This window comes from Tachypleus tridentatus, chromosome 6 (assembly GCF_004210375.1).
Source record: "Tachypleus tridentatus isolate NWPU-2018 chromosome 6, ASM421037v1, whole genome shotgun sequence".
Lineage (NCBI taxonomy): Eukaryota > Metazoa > Arthropoda > Merostomata > Xiphosura > Limulidae > Tachypleus > Tachypleus tridentatus.
Genome location: NC_134830.1, coordinates 19,144,579 through 19,170,008, shown reverse-complemented (window position 1 = coordinate 19,170,008; position 25,430 = coordinate 19,144,579). Strand labels below are relative to the sequence as shown.

Sequence of the window (25,430 nt, the reverse complement as noted above, 5' to 3'; positions counted from 1 at the left end):
TCACCTAGAGTATCGGCGATGCTCTGGGTATCAGCTACTTCCTGGCCATCAGAGAGCAAGATGGAGAGGGGGACAGAAGTAAATTGCCCACTGACTTTTAAAATCATGTCCCATAAGATTTTGGAGCTGGTGGTAGAAGATATGCTGGTTGTGAACTTAATCCAAGATTCCTTCTAGTCATGACATCTTACCCACCAAGTACATGTATGGGCCTGCTGTAAAACGATGCAGCGCGAAAGTGTGAGATACCTAAGAAAAGTATCCCACGCCAATTTTTGAGCCTTCCATGCATGTGGCAGGCAGGATTTCACCACGGATGAGGATACAGTGGAAAACGTGTCACAATTTTAGGAATACATTGAGCAGCTGCTTGTATAATACAAGCAGTTACTGCTGCCACACAGTTGTCTATTGATGGCTTACAGACAATGGCAGGAACAAGTTTCGCGAAAGCAGTGAAAGAGAGCCAGTTTGCTTGATCCAGCTTCCACTGGGGCACACAGGTCTGGTGGCATCGACCATGGCCAGTCTCTCTGAAAATTATAGGAAAATGATCACTGCCTCATGGATTATTGTCAACCCTCCATGGAGAATGGGAGAATAGTGAAGGGGAGCAAATTGAGAGATCAATAGCAGTAAAGGACTGACTAGGTGCATGAAAATAAATATAAGAACCACAACTGAAAAGAGAAAGGTTGTGGTCAGAGAGTATATGCTCTAGAGAATGACCACTCCTATCAATATCAGCACTTCCACAGAGGGGATGATGTCCATTAAAGTCCCCCCAGGATTAAACAGAGAGACAGCAACTGTTCAATGTGAATATCAAGGTCTCATTGATTATAGGTCTCTTCAGGTGACAGGTAGAGAGAACAAACAATGATGGTACGACGCAAGGAAACACTCATGGCCACAGCCTCCAAAGGTGTGTCGAGTGGCAAAGACAGGATAGGTACATGCTGATCAACCAACAATGCCACCCCTCCATGCACTCATCCATCACACAGCCTGTCATTTTTGTACAAAGAAAACTGCCAAAAGGTGACTATATTGGCAGGTTTCAGAAATGTTTCCTGTAAGGAAAGACATACAGGATGATAGGAAGCAATCAATGTTTTGATGTCCTCTAGATTAGAACGTACACCTCGACAGTTCCATTGTATCAAGGTGGCCATTCTTATTTATGTGTAAGTGAATTGGATGGAGAACCCTTCTGTTTATGACCACAATTCTTCTCTTTATTATCTTTATCCCAGGGAGATCTATCGACCTCCACACTTCCTGTCTTGAGTCGAATGGGCAGGTCTTTACTGTTGAAAGAGGATTCCAATGACCGAAGATGTGAACGAATGATTGTTTTCATCTTGGGGTGGGAGAAAAAGATATATCCAAGAAAATGCCTGTATCTGGAACCAAAGGAAATGAATTTTGGGATCCGCTGAAATGTATGTTAGGGACAGAGATGAATGTTGAAGTTGATTCTTAAACTTTTTTCAAACATGGAGGTCAAAAGACTTTTCATTTGGTTTGAGAATGATTCTTTTGGAGGCACAAAGGTATCCATCTGCACTTCCACTGTAGTAGTGGAACAAAGTGCAGCAGCATACCTCTGAGATGAAGTGATGGACAGCACCTTTCGAGCCTCAAGGTAAGTAATGTCATGAATTGTTTTCAAACACTGCACCTCTTTTTCTTCCAACCATTTAGGGCAAGAACAAAATTAGGACAGGTAAGAACCATTGCAACTGATGCAATGAGGGTCCGTTTCACATTAACAGGCATCGTGGTCCTTGTGACTGCAACGAGCACACGTCAAGGAACCATGACATGACGTTTTCAAGTGACAGAACCGCTGACACTGGAAACATCTGAGAGTGTTTGGAATGTATGGCCATACCCTGCAATTATGATAACCTGCCTTGATAGTGGCAGGTGAACATGGTGATGTAAAAGTCAGAATGAGAACATTGTTCGGCATCGTAATTCCATCTTTGCGAGTGAGGATACGCCTTACTACAGATACTCCTTGGGCGGAGAAACCAGCGAGAATCTCCATCTCGGGGATGTTCTTCAAATCCCTCTCAACAATAACTCCTCGTGAATAATTCAAAGCAGCATGAGGTGTAACTTTAATAGGTATATCCCCAATTGCCTTTGAATTCAAGAGGAGTTCACTGTGTTGAGATGTGGATCTTTCCACCAATATGTCACCAGATCGAAGGTTCTTTACTGACTTTGGAGAGCCAGCAAGTCCCTCTAGTCCCTTCTGAATGAAAAGGGGATATTTGCCCTAAAGGTTTTTCTGAAAGAGAATGTAATATAATAACATGAAGTGCATGTGTTACAGATGGTGAAGATTGCTGCTCAGAGTCTTCAAGACATGGTCATTTACCTATTGACTGTTTTTCACTATTTTATTTAAATTTTTCGTAGGAGGATCCATAAAAAGAAACGAAAATTTTGGTACCCACTAACCCCACCCACCATGGAGCCCTACGAGGGAATACACTACAATATCATGCAAGGACATTGCAGCAACACCAGGGTTTCGTGAGCACTATACCCAAACATCAGCATCAGACACAATGTCCACAACACCCGTTGAGAACTTCCAACACTGGTACTTGGTTGACTCTAGCCCAAGTGGACCAGCCGATTGACCCAAGGGGAGCCACCCCAAGGCTGCCCGTCTACAGGAATTCAAGGCCAAAGTGGTGTGTTAGGGTTGGACTCCTCAACCACCAGGATCCTCTCCTCCCCTTCATGGGTCACCATGCACAGCAAAGACATGGGTGGATGTTTAGATCCCAGAGAAGGTAACCAGATAGAACAGAACCTTCCCTGGGAGGTCCCATAACCACATACGTGAATCCACACCGGGGGAGAGTCTGAAAGAAAAAAAAAGAGAAAAATTATTTTGTGAATGAAATTAAAAAGGCATAAGAGCTTTAGTATTAACAGTTCCATGTATCAAAGACAAAAATAGAAAGCTAAGTCTGTCCCTCTTACAAAGTGCAAAAGACCCTCAACATAATGAGATACAGGCACAACAAAATTCTAGAGACAAACTAACCATCCTCAAATGAAAGATCTCCTGAAAAAGAAGGATTGTCCGAACAATTGCAGCCATGTAGATGGAGGCAGGTAGAAACCAAATGTTCATAAAGTAGTAGAACAATAGATCTCAGGAATGTAACATTCAGTAACAAGCCCATTGGATCAACAAAAAACGTGGGGCTGTTGCCAACTCAAAGAATGGGCTGAGAATGGAAAGTTTAGTCATTATTAATGAACCAATGGAAACAGGAGCAGAAAAATCAGGATATGGAGAAAGCATCTTAGACTACAATTCATATCATCCACATCCTGGGATAGTATCATTGCAGAGTAAAAAAAAAACATCCATCTTGACAACAGGAAATACCAAAGCTGGTATAAGTGGAACAGATCTATGACAGGATTCCAACCACCTGTCAAGAGAGAATGACAAAGAGATTGGTGTAAAAGTCCAGAGTGAATTTAAGGAATTGTTCCAAGTAGAAAGTGGAAGGTAAAGAAAAATTCACTGAGAAAGCATCTAAATAACCAAGCAGATTACATATAGCAACAATAGTCTACAGGTATGCAAAGTACGCAAGTTCCCACTAGATCAGAGTTGAGATGTGGCTCCAGAAATTATAATTTTCTTAAATTGAAAATGTACTTTTCATGTACACTTACCTTTTGTCAGTGCTTCCCTCTATATGCACAAAGTTTTTTGTTCATGACCAGCCTTGATGCTCAGCCTTTACCACATGTATTTAATGTGGTGCAGCTGCACTATAGCATACAAACATAAATGTTACATCACATCCTCTTGGCACAACTGACTTTATCCATACATAGAATCCAATCTTTACTTCAAGATTAGACAAAAAAAGAAGCACCAGAAGTGTGGAAGAAGGGTGGGAATTGTAAAAGGTGGTAAGTGTCTATCATAAATACATTATCAATTTAGAAAAATTATAACTTCCAATATTATACCTTTACTCCTCTCACATGATAACTAGAATCCAACATTGAAATGATGGAAGAACCACTGCATAATTTATCTAGATGAACATCATTTGGAAAGCATCTAAAGAACACCCAACAAATGTGGCATCTCTTGGTAGAAGTATACACCTGTGGAAAACTGCAACATATCTGAGTGACAGAGTAGAATCCAACATGTAAACAGTAACCCTAGAAGGAAGATAAAGAAATGTAGAAAATTTACCAACTTACAGTTGAACCAAGGTGTGAACTATGACAACAGACACCATATAGCATCCAGAGGAGGAGATGGTCACATAATGAAAGTAATGAGAAATTAAGGTGTTTGGTGTGATCCACATGTTAGCCTGGATAATTTCCTCCAATGGACAATGGAAATGGGTAGCCAGGAAAAGGTTTAGCTACCAGTCTGATAAGAGAACACGTGGAAAAGACACTGGGAATCAGAAAACAAGGAAGAATAAGCCCATGTGATAAGCTGGTGAGAGCATGAATACAAATGGAAATTGGAAGCTGCCAACATTTTAAGAGAGAAACAGCAAACTAGATACAGGAGAACACAAGTAAAATAATAAAGGGTACATGATATACTGAGGGTAAAAACATCAAACTCACAACAACCATGGATTAAAAGAAGCAAAAACTATGTCTTTAGGGACAAATAGTTTGAAAGAAAGTTGGATAAAAGCCTGGAGAACAACACTGAGGTCCCAAACTGAAAAGAAAATATGATAAAAGAGAAGAAACAAACAAAAGAAAGAGGACTGGAAAAGAAAATATTCTATAAAAATGGGAGAAAAGGAAGGTATTGGATAACATTTCCCTAAACCAACGAAATAAGATATGGAATAACCATTGTCGAACAGTCAGGTAGAGATATAAGAAACACTGGAATGGGGAGGTAACTATGACATATAGATAATTGACAAAAAACATTAAATAATAAGAAGGTTAAAGGCAGCCTGACATCAATAGGTGGAAATCAAACTTGCAAAGAAAAGAAAGGAGGTGGAAACAGTCTCACCAAATATTCATAATCTTGTCCACATTCATCAGGAAAAGGAATATTAGGTCTGGAATCAAGAAACACAAAACAGGCACATAAGGGACTCCAATTCACAATGTACTGATACAAAAAACTCCTCAACCAAAAGTGTGGAGCCTGAAACCTAAGATACTGCAGGTTGAAATGCAGTATAGTGTTAGCTACTGTAGTAGAATTGTTGATTTGAAATTTGGAATTCATAATACAACTGAGAATGGATACAAAATGAACAATTTACAGTAATTAGAGTTTAACAGTACAAAAACAAAAGCAGAAAGAGCTAAGCACATGTTTAATAAATTGGAAACATAAAAATCTAAATCAAACACAAGTGAAAGCCAAACACATCTTCACACTACAGTACCAAATCGAGAAATTATAATTGGGCTCTACAATACAGAGGGAACTAGCTGTGCCAAGATAATGTGTCACATTTCCATTGGTGGAGGGTTGTCACACATTTATTTGCATGCTACAATGCAGCTATATGACATTAAATACATGGAGTAGGTGGGAGTATCAAATATAAAGGGAAAAAACACATTTATGTGCAGTGAATGCCACCAAACAAGAAAAGCTATTATATGAATGGAGATAAAGTATTATTTCAGAAACAAGTTGTCCCCAAAACCCATGATGGTCAGCCATCAGAGCCCTAGGAAACTGGGTAGTACCAAAAGGGCTAGAAATACCAAAAAGGGTGATGTGACCTCACAAGGATTAGAAAATTAGTGGGGGCCCACTAATTTAAAAAAACAGGTGAAAGGAAGTGAGTGTTGATTAATTGCATAAGCATCAGATTTTAAAAGCATAAGAAACATCAACACAAAGAATGAAAGTAACATAGATATCCCTGAGAAAAGAAGGGAAGCAAAAGTCATTCCAACATAATTCACTCCAGAAACAAAGAAACTAAGTTAGCTTGGAACAACATGAAAGAATAAAGTCAAGAACAAAGTGGAATCACATACATGCACATTTCCACACAAAAAAATGAATAGAGAATGAAAAAGATGAGTAAGTAAGAGATGAAAAAGAGTGGATGAAGTGCAAGAGAAAACCAAGGAAAGACAAAATCTACATGTTGAAAGTCTCAAGAGATGGAGGTATCCTTAGATTTAGCAAGAGTCAACTGGAAAAAGGGAAACAAAGATAATTGTGTAATCTAAGAAGTGAAGGTTGAAGGTGAGATTAATTGATCCTTGTCAGGAAGAGAGAACTATAATCAAAACCAGAAATGTCAGAAACATAGAAACATAAATACATAATCCAGATAAGTCAAAGATTTCTAGTTAGAAATAAGAACTAACCTGATACAATGGTACAATTGCCTTGACACTGAAAAATACTTAACAAAATAAGAACTAGTGAAGTCAAGGATGATTTATTACAGGCAATTTGACCTCTGTCCCAAACAAATCTGGTTAAAATAAGAAATCAGGTTAAAGACAATTTGGTTCACAGTTCTTAATGAAGTGTTTGAAATATGCAGTAAAAAAAAACACAACAAAAGACAACAAATTATAACAAAAGTCTAAAATAATAAGAAAAAAATTGCCATTCATTACTCAGAAAACAAATATGTCTGAACATAGCAGTGCTGAGAAAAGAACAAATATTTGTTCATAAGGAATTTTGCAATGGAGGATGCATTACCCTTGTATTGGGAAGGGCTATTATCTAATGATAATTACATCACAGGGTAGCTCAAGTATGCATTAGCCATGTGTGGGGTGTAACAATTTTATTCCATCCCATGTACAGCTCAATCATCACCAAGAGTCTAAATTCTCTCAATAAAAAGTACCAGTAACTATTTTTCAACAGATAAATTACATAAAACAATTCCTAATTACAGGTCAAGGAGTGGCAAATCTAATTAGGTACTAGTATATTATAATCTCGATGATACTGCCAGCTGATCACAATAGCAACAAATGCTACTAGCCCCCTCTACATTTTACATCTCTGTTCAAATTATAACCATAGCTCAGCACACATTGATGTCACATGCTCACAATAATTAACATAACTTTAAACATAAGCCCACAGCCAACAAACATGCTGTACAATTAATATCATGTTACCTCCTACATTATAGTTCAGTGGTTCAAGCTTAGTTAAAATGACTCCACAAAATTTTAAAAAATATGAATTACTTTTAATAAAAGGTATGTATATTATATCAGTAATGATTTAAGTTCTAACAGATGCCTGCATTTAAAGGAAGAAATAATAATAATGTAATTCCTCACAAAGGGTGAGAGTTTCATTCAAGGTTTATGGAGTGAGCAAATATCTTTATAGCAGTGCTGTAAAGTAAGGGATCTTTATTGTGCAGAGAGAATAACATCTCTGAATGTTTATGTATACCAAAAACTAGTATTTGAAGCCATACATTCTAAACACATTCATAAAAATATGGCTCTCAGGCTCAAACTACAAATTTGTAAATGTATGAACTTAATATGTAGCAGCAGAAAAAAGGAATTGTGAGTTTACAATATTTCTTACAGCTTTGAAGAAAACATACAACCTACTGCCTTCTTTACATTTCTTGAAAGGTGTTTTCACAATAAAAAAATAATGGATGTTTTAACAAAAAAAATATACCTTGGTTTTTCAAACCTAGTGAAAAATAACAGAACTAAAGTATTCAATGAATTAATTAGTTAAACTTTATAACCTTGTTTTATCCTCAACACCAGAAGTTTGAATTCTAGTTATGAAGAAATCAGAAGCCCAGTTTATTATTTATTTGCCACATCACTGAGTTAAAACCAGTTTTGGAAAATTCTACATTTCATCAGTATTTCTTGACGAAAGATAAATTAAAAGAAACCCTGCATCCTGTATTTACAATTTACAATACATGTACATAGATGGTATTTTTATTATATTTTAACCTCCACAGATAACCTACATTTGCACAGGAACTTAAAAATAACTAACAATTTATTTATCAATAGTATTCAGATTCAAAATAAGACATCATCTATAGCTGCTTTTCACCAAAATTTACAAACTGATATCCCTTCACAGTTTTATCTGCAGAATACTAAACATTAATAAACAATTATCTTAATAGCAATAAGTATAGCTATGCAATTCTTGGAATTTGATAATAAATGGGCTTGTTAAGCAATTATACACAGCTAATTGATTATTCTCATGAGATTACGACAATTGGAATAATCATAATAATCAGAAACACTATGTTGAATAATTTTGAATTTAAAATAATAATGAGAAATCACACTGACAATATTTTGAGTTCACTGATAATTAATTTAAATCACAAAATGGTAATAACGAGAAACAATTTTGATCATTTGATTATTTGTGGAACATTGATCTGCTTAACCAACACTGTCGAATTAATAATCGAATTAATTACCTAGCTCTGATAAATAACAACTACATTACTCATTTTTTAGTTACTTATATGAACATAGGTCACCAATAGTGATTAAAGAACAACACGAACACTATATATATAAACTTATAACCAATGAAAAAAAAATTACCTTCTGGTCATTTTTGATTAGATGGTTAATAAAAGTTATCAAAACCACATAGTAAAACCTTGATGAAGCAGTTAATGAAACAGTTATAATGATTTAAACTAAATGTGGTTTGGACAGTAGGAGTTCTATGATAACCATCACTTATCTCAAGAAACAGCAAAGTTATTTTCTATTTCAAGTTCATTATTATTAATAAAATAACTGAAGTATATATATATTTTTAAACCTAACACTATTGTTTTAATCATGCTTCATAGCATAGTTAAATTTTTCTACTCCACTTCATACTGCAATGTTCAGTTTCACTAAATTTCCTTACAAACTCATGAATAAAAGTGAAGGACATTTGTTATGATACATTACATAACTCATGTAATGTCTCTTAATCTAACGTAAAATTACACTTATAGCAATGGAAACTTTTACAAAAACGGAAATGTTATATTTTCCCTAATAGTTTATTTATTATCAACAACATGAATGAATTATATTTTTGAGGATACAAAACAACACAAACAGAAGCTAAACTGCAGTCTTCAAATAGGAAAATGTAGTTTCAAACTCACCTTGAACTTCTGGTTGTCTTGGTTGCTCAAAGACTCCTAAAGTGGTTGCTAAATTACAAAGGTTAACCTCTCTATCTTCTGAGCAGAATACTTCTGCTTCTTTCACAAAAACTGATGGAAGTGGTTCTGGACTACTATATCCATAAATTGGCTGTTAAATGACAAAATTATTATTTTGGGAGTTGGGGACAGCAAATCAAACACTGTATATGGGTAGATAAAAGTGCACGTCACCACTTTTCCATATTCACATTATAAAGTTAAACTACTTTACTGTCAATGTATGTCAATAAACTTACAATCACTATGTAGTTGATAAAGAAGATATTAACACAAGTTTTTCTTAAATTCAAAAAAAATATGTTTAAATCAATTCTCACATGCTCTGCATCATATATCACTTGTTAACTCCAAACTGTACATTTTTTATCATCTTTCCAGATATAATAATAATGATCCTGAGTTTTTGTGCAAATTACAAATTATATAATTTGTATTACAGATATAGATCAGACTGTTATAGGAAGGAATGGCATGCAGGTTTGACTTTTTGGCTTATATCTAAGTAAAGCAAAATGCTTGGCAATTGTATAGCTGATTTATATCTGTAATACAAATTATATATTTTGTAATTTGCACAAAAACTCTGCATCATATATCACTTGTTAACTCTAAACTGTACATTTTTTATCATCTCTCCAGACATATTAATGATCCTGAGTTTTTGTGCAAATTACAAATTATATAATTTGTATTACAGATATAAATCAGCTATACAATTGCCAAGCATTTTGCTTTACTTAGATATAAGCCAAAAAGTCAAACCTGCATGCCATTCCTTCCTATAACAGTCTTTCAAAAAATATCAATAACTCTCTCTCTTTCTTTAAAACTTGCTATTAAATTATTGATTTGTTTTTGAACTTTTGTGCAAAGCTAAATGAGGGCTATCTGCATTATCCTTCCCTAATTTAGCAGCATAAGACTAGATGGAAGGTAATTAGTCATAATCACCCACCAAAACTCTTGGACTACTCTTTTGAAAACAAAGAGTAGGATTGATCATCACTTTTAACACTGCCATGCTGAAATCATGAGCGTGTTTAGCATGATGAGGATTTGAACTTGCAATCCTCAGATCATGAGTTGAGCACCCTAACCACTTGGCCATGTTGGGCCACTATTAACTTATTCATAACCAAAAGAAAAAGATAACTTTAATATACTCATATATGTATGATGCCACCTTGTTCTTAAGGCATCTTAGGAGTCATTCATTGTACAAATTCAAAGCCACTATCACTGAGCTCTGCTCAGACAGTTAAGGGAATTATTTCAACACACTTATAGCTTGGTTAGAAAGCCATTATGTTAAAATACCTTTAGAGATATTGTATGCTTTGTGCATATATTTTATTATGTATAGTTTTCAGGGTGGTTACAAGGTGGCTGCAAGGTTGATAAGAATTACCAAGACCATATATCATATATAGAGGGTTAAAACATTTTAAAGACTAAAAACAAAGATTTAATTACTTAAAATACACACTTAACAATCTCAGCCTAAGACTTGGTTTAAAAATTGAAAAGAATCCAGAAAATTTTAATTATTTGTGGACAAAGAACTGCTTCTGATCAGGCTGTATGTAAATGGAAACAACAGATCAAAATCATGTGCTATTGTGAAACTTCAATTATATTAACCTCTGGATTTGATTTCTAGACACAGTTTCTGTTATCTGAATTCTTAAAACTAATGAATACACATTTTCATTAACTGACAGCTGACCCAAAAGATAAAAAAATCTGCATAAACCTATATTTCTTATTTTGACCAAATCTGGAAAAATCTCTTTTTCCTTTCCAAATCACTCATTATCAAACTATATTCCCTTGATCTTAATTCAAGTTAAGCCTCAACAAGACAATAAATTATCAAATTTGTACAACATGATTTTATTATATCTGGAAATATTTTGATGTTTTTGAGAACTTGTAGTGCACATTAGAGATTCATAAGTTTTAGCAATAAAGCGAAAAAAAAAAAAAAGACCTTCATTCTTTAGATTATAATAAATGTTTATATTTCAGTCAACAATATGCCCCTACAGCTTGATCATGTCTAGTGTTAGTAGTGCAAGCACTACTGAATGGGAAAAGATATGTTAACTTATCAGATTACTTTTGGTGTCCTATTATTCTAGCCTTTCACAAGGTGCTTTTAACAATGTTTAAAATATTACTGTTGATTTACAGTTTTTCTAATATCATAACATAATCATGTTACTAACTACATTATGATAAGGACAGTACAAGTTTCTAAAATTTTATTTTTCTACAGTTTTTACAAATGAATATTTAAAATATATTCCTTTTCCTAACCAGATAGTGGGTAGAAACACGATTAACACATTCATTTTCAGCTTGTTAAGAAAATTCTTGGGAAGTTTATGATAAAGCTTCTAAACCTAACAACATTTGCCCATGGATTTTGATAGAATTTAAAGATTGTTTAGATGATTTACTTGCTAATTTATTTTTTATTATTATTTATAAAACCTTGAACAATTGGCAGATGCTACAAGATTGAAAGTTGGCTGATCATAAAAACGTAAGTAAAAAGGAAATAAGAATGAAAAATAAAAAGACACCTTCAGCTTAGACAGTTCTACTTTTCTAATAGGGTGGTTAACCTTTGAAATGATTTGCCTTCTTACTTATTAGATGCAGTTCATTTAAAAAAGTTTAAAGGAAAACTTCATAAAGATTTAAATGTCAAGGCCTAGTTTCAGAATATTGTTTTTCCATTGTTATTAGTGGATAGGATAGCCTCAACAGACCAACAACACCCCTGTTGTTCTTAAACCTTTCCAGATGTGTCAGAGGTAAAAGATCGTGTTATCACGTTTTTGACTAGCATTCAAAATTTTATTGAATTATTATTATTTAAATTTATGTCATTAAGTTTGGCATCAAACTGTATATCATAATTCAAATTCAACCTCTAATTTCTTCACTTAAAAGTAAATATTACAAAAATGCATCTAAACATCAAATTTTGTGTTTTATGAAGTATGTTGAATGCAGCACTGATTCAAATCAGATGTTTACCATGATAAAATACAAAGTCTATAGTTCTGTACAAATCAGAAACTCAAATTACCAATATTTATAAGCTGGAATGCAAAATAATAACTTCATATTTTTTTATTTTCCCAAGATATCACTCATGTACTGAATCAAACACAGTGGCCCCACTCACGTCTTTCCATTTTTGGAAATGGTCCCTTATATACATTTATATATATTACGTATGAATAACCAATCAAAAGCTCAAAGTGTCCTCTTTGTGGCTTTATCAGTCTTTTCAAACATAACAGCATCATCTCTTTCTTCTCAGACAAATATTCATGTTGTTCATTCTTAAACCTGTTCAAAATTTCATATTTTTCAAACCCAATACAACTTAGTTACTAAGCTTGATAAATTATAACAGAATTCTGAATATCAATATAGTAATTCATACATTTTTAGTTACTCAAATGTACATATAAAATCTAAAAAAATATTATTTCCTTTCATATCCTCCACATGCAAAATTTCTTAAGGATTAGCAAGCTACAACAAGCAGCAACCGAGTACAAAGGACATAACTGTTTTACTTCTTTATTTACCATTCTATGTTTCAAAAAATAACTTAAGAACTTGTTTTAAATAATAATAATAATCTATAAACATATATAATGTATAAGTGAAATATGACTGTATTTTCCAAAATACTAATTCGCTGAAACACAGCCAAGACAGACCAGTTTGCAAAGACTATAGGCTAGTTTTATATTATCAAACATAGCAGCATGAATGCATGTGTTCCACATTCTTGTAACTTCTGCACCATTAGCCAAGCATGGATGGAAAGTAAATATAACAAAAATAATATATGTGTAAATGTATAATGTTATGAGATTCAAGTTTTTTAATCTAAACATTTATGTTTCTCTGTTAAAAATGTAGCCATTCTAAAATGAAAACAACATAGTTTGTACTTATTTCCTAATTTTTGGTGGTTATGAATTTGGTCAAATATACAAAGCCCATACAAATAAAATATAGTTTTTTCTTAAAACATGTTTAATAACTATCTGAACATTGTAAGAAGTTCAAGTGTGAAATTTGAAAATTTTCTGATGCATTAAATTATTTTTTATTTTAAAATGAATATTACTTTAAATGTTGAGTAGACAACATTTGAAAAGAAAAAAGGCATGAATAAAACACTGCTTAACAAACCTTAAAACTTAACAAAAAACCTGATATTTTGTGTATAAAAGCATTTTAGTGTTTACTAATAACCTGCCAAATTTTGTGAACATACACTTACTAATTTAAAAGTCATAGCATAAAAACAATAACACACACAAAATGGTTATGAGGTCAGTCTCAAGAACAAGGCCACGCTGAAAGTTAAAATTTATATTCATTAGTACAAAAAAGCAGACCCACCATAACTGCTGCATGGGAAATAATATTTTTGTTAGTTAAGATGTTTCCTTGAAAATCCATTAGCAAAACTGTATAAATTTCATGTGAATTACAAAACAAATAAACCAAAAGCAGGTGTGTAGAATTTTGAAGAAAAAGAACATTTTGGACAAAATAAAACTTACATTTCTTAAAAATAAACTTGATGCTTCCCACAAAACATGCATACAAAAGTTGAATATAACCTCTAAAAGTTTGCTTTTATTCAACAAATGAATACAAGCAACACAATGACACTGGCAGTTCAATTTTGTATGGAGTGTATATACATGTTTTACATCTAATCTCTTCATATCTATATTATTCTTTGATGTATCTTAAAGTTTTTAATGTTTAAGCTAATATGATTTTATGCTTGAACTGATAAAAAAGTGAAGGTTTAAATTAACCCTTTCACAATCGACTCGGTATAATATACGAGTTCAACTACGCATTTGCACTAAACCTTGTATCTCCACAAAATTTGGAAGACTTTTAATAAATATTTTTCATGAAATATTTTTAATAAAGACTTGTTTATGAAAATAGAGTCTGTTTCGTTACTAGTCTAAATGCAAAGTGATTTCGTGTTATGATTCAAAAAATATTTTTCGTCCCCAACATCTTAGAGATTATTTGTACAATCTCTAAAACATCCTGAACACATTTAAAATGTTTCATGATGACAAGAAACCCACTTGAAGTAAAAATGTTTCTCAAGACAGCTGTTATGGGTATTAAAAGTTTTATTAAAATAATGTAGAGAATAGCATTTCCACCTTCTTAGATCATCTTCAGGTTAGCAAAGTTTAGCAGAAGGTGTTACCACCTGAGAAGTGGGGAGGAAGGGTAGAAAATGCAAGTAAAGTACTTATTGGAGATACATTTTCAATATAGAAAAACTGTAATATCCAATACAGTACTTCTCTTCTCATAAGAATAGCTCGAATACCAGATTGAGGAGGAGGGACTGGAGTGAGGGAAAAATAAAATTATCTCCAGAAGTATCTAAAGGCATGATACCCCTGAAAACAAAAGACAAAGATTTAAAAATCAGATGTAGGGAACCACACCACTTCTGAGCCAGGTATACATGTGAGGCATAAGGTACAGAAATTAAGAAAAGCATGTCCAAGTAAGAGAAAATGTTATAGGAAAACAATCCTAACCAAAGCAAGCAGAGATAGCTCAATCCTACAAGAGAAAAGTGAGTAAAGAAAGATAAGGCCTTGGGTGTAAAGTGGACAGAACTTGGCAAACCATACTCGGTAAATCAACTACATCCAAAATATCCTTGCAAAGTACCAACATCCACAGTAGAGTAGGATGAGGATCCTACAGTCTTCACTTCAAACCCAAAACTCAAGGATTAAGAACTGCATTGATTCCTAGGTATGACATGAGGATCATCTCTAATCTATCAATCCAGGAATTAACAGCTAGTACTGAAAGGATATTTTTATCATACGGAATCAACACCTCCAATAGTACCACAGGCTAGGACCATCCAAAGGCAATAATATACTCATCAGAAGAGAACAAGGGTTAGTGTAGGACAGTACAATAACAAAAATCCCACATATCATCATTGTGACATGCACCACAGATAGAGCAATTAGAAGAGGAAGACAGACAACCTGAAATCCCATGAAGATATAGAGATTGGTTCACTAATCCAAAATCTCTGTATGGGGTACCAATATCCTCAGGAGGGTAAAATGAGGGCTACCAATCAATGGGATGAATTGCAATTTCAATGGCTCAACTCCATTGTTAATGTAAATGGTATTAGAAGGTTACATCATCCAATGAAAGGATAGCTTAACCCACATGATTGTGTAAATGTCATTAAGAGGCCATGTTATCCAGCAAGATGATCACTCAACTCCTCTGGAGGTCACGTCTCATCTACATCAGCAGAATATTACTGCATTATTCTCCCCTAAATTATTATAGCCATCTTTATGTAGAACTCATTCAAAAGTTTACCTCCATGGTCAACCACCCCAGCAACTTGCAATAGAAAAGTGTTAAGGTCTCCCATACTCCACTTCAGGAAAGAAGGGTGTCAATGAGGTAAAAAGGCCAGAAGAACATCATCACTGGAGACAGTGTAATGAATGACCATAAAACCTTATTTTGAAAAATAGAACATACTTAGTTATTCACTGAAGTCATGGCAGGGGTGGAAATCAATCCCTTTTGCTCCATCCATGCAGTACGTGGGTAGTATTGTCTTGAACACACATATTTATGAAGCAAATCATTATGAGGTTATTCACTGTCAGGAAATCTTGTGCAATACCAATCATGAAGGAAGATAAAGTGAAAGTCAAAACAGCTGTACAATGTGAATTTAGAGTTAAAAGAAACCCTTGTCAAGCACCACTTGCCACTAAGCAGAATGCATGAGAAAAAGAGATAAAAATATTCCTGAAAGAAAGTATAAATAAAAGCTTACCAGTTACAGTAATGCTGAAGTCTGAAGAACAGTGACAAGTGGTAGACAAAACCCCAACAAAGAGTAAATTCCAACATGATGAAGATGGTGGGAAATGAAGTACTGGAAGTGGTCCATATGCTGGAATGTTGAATGTCCTCCATTAGACAACAATGACAGGAAGCAAGGGAAACAGTTAAGTGTCAGATCTGACAGGAAGAAACCCAGATCAAGTACAGGAGGAAGATGGTAGGTAAGAATAGGCCAATCAAATCAAAAGGCAGACCCAACTAGTAAGGGTAGAACAAGAAAGATTCCAAAGCGAGGTGGATTGCCATGAGATAAAAAAATGGGGAATATGTATCCTGAAAAATAGCAGTACAGGCTATATAACAACAAAGGGTCCTGACCAGTCAAGGGTAAAGAGATATAGAAGGAAGAAAAACAGGAGAAAAGAAGGAACAACCTTCCCAATCTGCCAAAGTCTTTGAGAGAAATGAATAAACCAGATAAAGGAGAAGACAGATAGGACAATAAAGGGTTCATGAAATGTGAGTGTCAAATAAACCATATCATCAATAGTCTAAGAAAAGAAGGAAGTGGTTCAAAAGGAAGCAAAGTAAGGGAGCATAGAACCATATTAATGTCGTAATATGGAAAGGCAGGACACCTCGAAAACAACATATCCAAAAGATAATGCATGAGTACAGTAAGAAGAGGGGAAGTAAAAATCCTATAGCATCAGGAAAAATGAAAAGTATTGGATAAAACCACCCAATATCCAAAAATTGAGGAGAATGAAGACTCGTAATGGAAGAACCAGGTGAGAAATTCCTTCACATGAGCCACAATAGGCTTTTCAGCAGGAAACTCTCTGTTATCAGACCAACAGCTGAAGACTTTCCACTTGCTTTGGTATACTTCCATGGAAGAAGACTGTATGAAACTAGCAAATAGGTAAGGAACTAAACATATAAAACAGGATCATTTTCCAAGAACCAGACAAAAGCTAAGCATGAAATTCAGAATGTGTCGGTTGGGATTGAGAATATGAAATCATTGTTGATGAAGAAGAGAGGGATAAAGTGGAAGAAGTACTAGTGTGGATAGGAGTAGTTGCTGTAACCATGGAAACCAACAGAGCAATCAAGAGAAGCCAACAAGGATGGAAATGGACAAATAAAATCACACAATAAAGTAATCAGATGGGAGAGTATACAAAAAGGTACTTGTGTGACCAATCTTGGCTGAAGCATTGACTGCTAAAGCCTGTGGATGAGGTACAAGGTGCCAAAAATAAAAGAGACAACTTAGTATTGAAGCCATTGGCAAAGGCATCCACTTGGGGTGAACTCCACTGATGGAAAATATCCATGAAAATGAGTAGATCTAATGCTCCCTCTGTTGAATAGATCCATTCAGGGTGTGAAAGATGATCTGCAACTAGATTGAAAGCACCCAGCATGTAACATGCTATAAGGTGAATTTGATGTGCATGAGCCCATTATAAACAATCCAACATCCAAAAACATAGATTTCTTAACCAATGTTCCCTTGTTGATTGTTACGTGCCAATATCATAGCACTGTTTCACTGAACCATCACTAGGCAATGACGGTTGAGAAATCGAAAGTCGAATAACACCCTGACATTTGGCTAGAAACTCAAGAACATTGATATGCCAGATGGTTTTGTATGAGACCAACAGCCTGAAGCTTCCAATGCCCCCTATCCCTGAAGGGATGTATCCATAAAAAGATGTAGATCCAGATATGGGGGAAGGAAGTAGCACTCCTTTCAATGCATGGGCTTTGCCCAGCCACCACTGCAAATAATCTGAAAGAGAAGGAGGAATAGAAATGGGGATAGAAAGAAAATCTCAAGCAAGATTCTGTCATTCATAAAATACCCATTTAAGAGATCTCATATGGGCATGACCAAGAAGGACCAGTGCAGTCATGTTGGACTACATCTCCAAAATGATAGAACCTTACAAACAGTAATGATGAAAAGTCAGGAATAAAAAACCTGGAATGACAGAAACCAGTTTGACTGCTAAATCAATTCTCAAACTAATTCTTACACACGCTGGCAGGTCACAGGTTCTTGAGCAGGAGGAAGGAATAAAAACCTGGAATGAAGAAAAGGCTAAATCAATTCTCAAACTAAAAACAAGAGGTGGGAGCAGGAGGAAATGAAATGAAGAAAGGAAAAACAAGAGGTGGGGAAAAAATGAATAACAAATCCTTCTGACAGAACCTATATCACTTATGGATCATTGACAAAGGGACACTAGTGAGGAAGAAACTTGAACAGCCAAGCCCCCACCTGATCTGAATCCACAGGGTAATCACCAGTACCAATGGGACAGGAAATGGGAACAGGAAGCAAATGTTCAAAACAAACTGGCCACAAAAGTCATAAGGGTTTGTTGGTAGCCTGATATCACTTGAGACTTTATAGTTTCAGAGAAAATATCAAATATGTAACACCAGAGAAAAGGTACCAAGCATAAACCCTCAAGATACATCAAGGGAAAACTGACCCATGCTATAATGTTCCAACAACAAAAAAAGCACATACATAGTACCAGAGCTAAAGATAAAATGCAGGCTAGCATGAAGGAGAGAAAGGTAAAGGTATCTGCAGTAAAAACCTTTAGGATTTCTATTGAGAGCTTTAGACAATAGATGTATGAAAGAAAGATACCATAATAATGGGGTCAGGGTAAGACGTAGATGAGAATACTGGGCATAAGTAAGACAAGCACTTGATTCACGAATTGCCCCCACCCTAAACAGGTAACAAGGAACCTAACAACTGTTAATACAAAAACAGGTAGCTAGAATGATGGTAGGAAAGGGCAAACCGATAAGAAAACATTGGAGGTCACAGCATGCTGATCTCCTCACTTAACTGTAAAACAAACTGATCAGAATGTACATGAATATCAGAAGATGAAGTAAAAACAAAATAGTTTGAAATATTTTTTCATGCAATAAGGAAAGATAAAGTGAATGAGAGATAGGGGAAATGGATAAAGCATCATAAACCTGAGAAAAAAATTTCTTAAATTGAGTAGTCAAGGTAATTCCTCAGGCCATAGATGGGAAGGAAAAGCAAACTCTGGAGGCTGGTAAAGACAATCAATGTCTTCAACATTATGTACAGATTCAACTAATTCAGGAGGAGGCTGCACAAAGTCTGGGGACAAAGGTTGACCCATGTATCATTTGATCTTATGACATATAAGAGCAAATAAGTCCATCATCAAGAAAGTCAAATTTGAGACCTGAGAAAAAAAAAACGTTGTTCACTAGTGGGGCCCCAAAAATCTAACATAAACTTTGTAATTCAATGCACAAGAAAAGATTCATGAAATTCATATGCAGAAATATAGCAATAAAAATGAACTGATAATATGAATTGGTAGAATGAATGAAAATAAAGTAAAAAAGTAACCACTTCATGTGGAAAATAAAGTGATTTGTCACACTGGAAATACTAGACATACAAAGAGTATGTCTGAACTCAAACACTACCAGCTTAGAAGTAATGGTTTGGTAAAAAAGTGTAGAGGGAGTCACATGCACCAAATGAACATATCAAGCTACTATTTGTTAAGAAGTGAAGCACAATGATTTACATGAGATACATGTTGGAGTATAGTATTTCTAACAAGGAGCAGCAAAAGGCTTTTGACATGTGTAAAAAAAATGTTTGTATATAGAGGGCAGCACTGAATGAGAATAGCTAATTTTGTGAAAAAAAGTAAATCCATATATGAAATGTTGTGTAATATATAAAACATTGCCTTTTGTATGGCACCTCATCAAATGTTATCTGAAAATCCAGATACACTTATCTACATAAGGAACCTTTTCAAAAAATATAAAAATATTTGTAATGCAAGATTTTCCCTCAGTGAAACCATACTGCTTATCCAATAAAATTCTAAACATTTTTAAATGACTTTGCAAGTCATCATTTATCATACATTTCAAAACGTTTTCCACAACTGATGTAATGCTAATTTGTCTATAATTCCTAGGGCAACTTTTATCACCTCCTCTGAAGAGAGGAGTTAGATCAGTTAACTTCCAATCCTTTGGCACCTGCCCACTATTAGGAGACTGACAAAATACTGCAGCAAGTTGCATACCTATCCAATCTCTAACCTCATTCAAAACCCTTGCGAAAATATTATCCAGTCCAGTAGCTCAATTGTTCTTTAAATATCCCAATATTTTCTTAAAAAGTTCAGAATTAATGCAGTTATCCTGTTCAAACTTGTTTCAATCTATCAACTGTTCAGAATATGGTATACTACTTACATCAAAATTAGTGAAGTCCAGTAGCTCAATTGTTCTTTAAATATCCCAATATTTTCTTAAAAAGTTCAGAATTAATGCAGTTATCCTGTTCAAACTTGTTTCAATCTATCAACTGTTCAGAATATGGTATACTACTTACATCAAAATTAGTGAAGTCCAGTAGCTCAATTGTTCTTTAAATATCCCAATATTTTCTTAAAAAGTTCAGAATTAATGCAATGCAAACTTGTTATCCTGTAGCTCAATTGTTTTTTAAATAATTTTTCTTGAATTAATGCAGTTATCCAATCTATCAACTGTTCAGAATATGGTATACTACTTACATCAAAATTAGTGAAAACCAAAGAAAAAGGAAAAAATTTAATAACCTAGACATCTCATAATCTTAGATACAAGACTTTCTTTAAAATCCATCAAGGGTCCTCCCCATCCTGACATTGTTAATATTTATTTTTTTATCATTCACTGTTAATTGTTACATTCTCAGTTAACCTTTCCTCATACATCTTCTTTGATGTCCTAAGTTCCTGTTTTACCAACTTTCTTAATCTTCTATATCTTCTGTCATTCCAGTTTATTTAAATTTCTTATCCTTTTATTTAACTTTACTCTTATATTCTTGAGATATGATTTTTACTTGCATCTACCCTCTTCTTTCTGCAAGGTTGATTGATTGATTGATTTAGTGTTTTATAGCACAAAGCAGCTAGGCTATCTGCGCCAAACGTCCAGTAAAAAGGTAAAAACAAATTAAATGTAGTAAAATACAGAAAAGGAAATGAAGATAAAACATCACTGAAAACAAAAAAGCATAAAACCAATGTTCACACCTAGTTTACAATGTTAAGAGAGAAAGCAGAGTAAAAGAAGTTGTAAAGTACTTACTCTAGCAAAATGGTAATGATCATAACCCACCAGGAAGACTAACAGGTAAGTACAAGAACCACCATCAGTCACCTGAAGTTGGCCTTTCCAGTCCTGGTTCCGGGTTATGTGTCATAGCAGCCATTATCAAAATGTAAAATAGAAGTTTTAAAAGACATATAGCAAAATCGTAATTATGAGTACCCAAATGTCCAGTAAAAAGGTAAAAGTAAAGTAAATGTAGTAAAATTTGTAAAAGTAAACAAAGGTAAAAACAAAACAGCAATTAAAAACAAAAAATTGCATAAAACCCATGTTGACATTCAGTCTAGAAAGTTGTAAAGGACTTCCTGTAGCAAAATGGTAATGATCATAACCCACCAGGAAGACTAACAGGTAAGTTCAAGAACCACCACCAGTCACCCGAAGTTGGCCTTTCCAGTCCTGGTTCTGGGTTATGTGTCATAGCAGCCATTATCAAAATGTAAAATAGAAGTTTTAAAAGACATATAGCAAAATCTTAATTATGAGTACCCAAATGTCCAGTAAAAAGGTAAAAGTAAAGTAAATGTAGTAAAATTTGTAAAAGTAAACGAAGGTAAAAACAAAACAGCAATTAAAAACAAAAAATTGCATAAAACCCATGTTGACATTCAGTCTAGAAAGTTGTAAAGGACTTCCTGTAGCAAAATGGTAATGATCATAATCCGCCAGGAAGACTAACAGGTAAGTACCAGAAGCACCGTCAGTCACCTGAAGTTGGTCTTTCCAGTCCTGGTTCCAGGTTATGTATCATTATGGCCAGTACCAAAGGGTAAAGTAATAAAAGTTTAAAAGACATGCAGCAAAACTGGAATAACAACTCACCAGGACGACTAACTGGTAGTTCAAACAGCAGCGTTATTCACCTGATGTTGGCCTTTCCAGTCCTGGTGTCGAGTTATTTAATGTTCTGGCCATTTTCCAATTTCAAATTGAACTAGAGAGATTAAAACTTTGAAAAGGGAACCACAATTAAAAAAAGGTGTAATGAATAAATAAATACACTTAAATGAGATTAAAAAGATTAATGGCCATTAAAAAACTAAAAACTTTATCAAGGTGGACAGTGTCACCATCACCAATAACACTGCCCAATGTTACAGATAAACCCTGCAAAAAAACATGTTTAAAATAGTGCCGTCGTTGAGAGTCGTCAAAATGGCAAGAAAGTAAAATGTGGCTTACAGTGGTTTGAGTGTTACACAAACTACACACTGGTGCAACAGTTCCAGATAAAAGAAAACAAGTTACAAAACTGTGACCAATGCGTAGTCTAGTTAGAACAACTTCCTCCTTCCGAACCTTACGGAAGCTAGATGGCCAAAACCCACCAATATAGGGTTTTATTTGAAAAAGCTTGTTGTCACCTTGCTCACTCCAAGTGGACTGCCAGCTGGCATGAAGCTGAGCCTTGAATACAGGACCATAGTCCATGTATGGAATAGGCACAGTGGTGATAGTGCCTGAGCAGATAGATTTAGCTGCCATGTCTGCAAGCTCATTCCCACAAATAACAACTTGGCCTGGTACCAGAAAAACTGGATAGAAGTAGATGTTAATGAGAAATGGGCCAGTTGGTTTTGAATATCAGTGAGAACAGGATGTGAACCAACTTGTAGCGACTCCAGGGCCAGGAAAGAACTAAGCGAGTCAGTATAAATAGTGCAGTTGGAGTACTGCTCAGCTTCAATATGATCCAGGGCAAGAGATATGGCATACAGTTCAGCAGTTAACACAGAAGCTGTAAAGGGGATTCTGCGGGCAACCACCAAACTGCAGCAAACCATGGCAGAGCCCACTGAATTACCTCATTTGGAACCCTCTGTATAAATTGGAACGAAATGGTTTGAAAGATGTTCATTAAATAAAAGACGGTACTTCCAATCTGGAGTATCTGCCTTTTTCAGATGACTGAAAGAAAGGTTACATTTGGGGGCTGAAATAAGCCATGGTGGGATGGGCTGACCTGTGTATTCTGCAATGCTATCCAAGGACAGACCCAATTCATCCAATTGCACCTGTATGCAAAGGCCAAAAGAAGCAATGGCAGATCTTCTGTTCTGAAAAAGTACAGCCCACTGAGGAAAAAAAACATATCCCCAGGTGGAATGCTTTGGTAAGGAACAAAGTTTCAAAGAATATAGTCAAGATAATTGCAAACGGCAAAGGTGCAGAGAAGGTTCATGAGATTCAACGTATAAGCTTTGAACTGGAGAGGTGCGGAAAGCTCCAATGCAGAGTCAAAGTCCTTGGTGATGAATGGGGTCCAGCATCTTTAAGGCTGAGGGTCTGGCAGAGCCATAGATCATTGATCCATAGTCTGTTGAGTCCTAAAAATCTCACAGATGTGAGTCCAGGTGAAGTGGGGAAAGAAGAGATATTCAAAGACACATGGGATCAAATGAGCCAATATGACAGCATTAATCTTTATACTGAAAAGTGTGACACTCAAAACACAGCCCTAAGAGACTCCAAGTTCCTGCAGAAAAGGACGTGAAAGTGTCGAACCCACACAAACTTGGAACCTCCTGTCCATTAAAAATTTTTTAATAAACATGGGTAAATGGCAACGTAACCCATATATATGGAGGTCTCGCAAAGTGCCATTCCACCATGTTGTGTCATAAGCCTTCTCAATGTCAAAGAATATTGACACAAGATGTTGTCGTTTAAGAAAGACTTCTCTGATTGACGTTTCAAGTCAAATCATGTGGTTCATGGTGGAGCACTGTTGTCGGAACTCACACTGGGTGGGCAAGAAGAGGTTGTTTGATTTGAGGAACCAAACAAGACCAGCATTAACCATCCTCTCTAAGGTCTTACAGAGACAGCTTGTCAAAGCAATTGGACAGTAGTTTGAAGGAATCTTGGGATCTTTCCCAGGCTTAGAGAAAGGTAAAATAATAGCCTGGGGCTAGGCATCAGGAAAAACATTCTCCTGCCAGATCCAGTTAAAGACAATTAGAAGGACATCAAAAGAAGCAGGAGATAGATGGTGCAGCATCTCATAGTGTACATCATCAAGTCCAACAGATGAACTGCCAGACCGATAAAGGGCCATTTTAAGTTCCACCAGTGTAAATGGACAATTATAGTCAAAGAGACAGTCAGTTCAAAAGGAAAGAGGTGGCCAAGAAGGTGGAGGAACAAGCAGAATTGCTAGATACCCGGCTAAAGCTTTCACCTAGAGTATCAGCAATGCTCCAGACATCAGCCACCTCCTGACCATCAGAGAGTAAAATCAAAAGGGGGACAGAATTGTAGTGCCTACTGACCTATTGAATCCTGTCCCATATGACCGTGGAACTGGTGGTAGAAGATATGCTAGTTGTGAACTTAATCCAAGATTCCTTCTGGCTTTGACGTCTTACCCACCTAGCATGTGAACGGGCCCGTTGGAAAGCAACGAGGTTCGAAAGTGTGAGATATCTACGAAAAGTATCCCAGGCCCGTTTTTGAGCCTTCCGTGCTAAGTAGCAAGCAGGATTCCACCACGGATGAGGATATCATGGAAAACATGTTGAGGTTTCAGGAATACACTGAGCAGCTGCTTGTATAATACAGCCAGTTACCACTGCCACACAGTCGTTTATTGATGGCTGATTCACAATGGCAGGATCAAGTTCTGTGAGAGCAGTGAAAGTGGACCAGTCTGCCAAATCCAGCTTCCACCAGGCCACACGGGTAGAGTGGCATCGACCTCGGCCAGTCTCTCTCAAAAGTATAGGAAAATGATCACTGCCTAGTGGATTATTGTCAACCCTCCATGAAAAATGGGAAAATAATGAAGGGGAGCAAACCAAGAGATCAATAGCAGTAAAGGACTGACAAGGTGTGTGAAAATAAGTGGAAGAACCAGTATTGAAAAGAAAAAGATTGTGATCAGAGAGCATATGCTCTACAGAGCGACCCCTCCTATCAATAAAAGCACTTCCCCAGAGGGGATGATGTCCATTAAACTCCTCCAGGATGAGAAATGGAGATGGCAACTGTCCAAAGAGGGCATCAAAGTCTGATTGATCATATGTCTCTCCAGGGGACAGGTAGAGAGAACAA

General features: G+C 35.5%; 1 protein-coding gene across 4 annotated transcripts in view; it reads right to left on the bottom strand.

Annotated features, from left to right (window-relative positions):
• LOC143252042 (TAF6-like RNA polymerase II p300/CBP-associated factor-associated factor 65 kDa subunit 6L) overlaps positions 1–25,430 on the bottom strand; it is a 64,379-nt gene that overhangs the window by 25,679 nt on the left and 13,270 nt on the right. For all 4 annotated transcript variants that reach the window (XM_076503592.1, XM_076503590.1, XM_076503593.1 and 1 more), the window contains one exon: positions 9,174–9,324. In XM_076503592.1, coding sequence (XP_076359707.1) covers positions 9,174–9,324 — 151 coding nt within the window. The remainder of the gene's footprint in view (positions 1–9,173; positions 9,325–25,430) is intronic.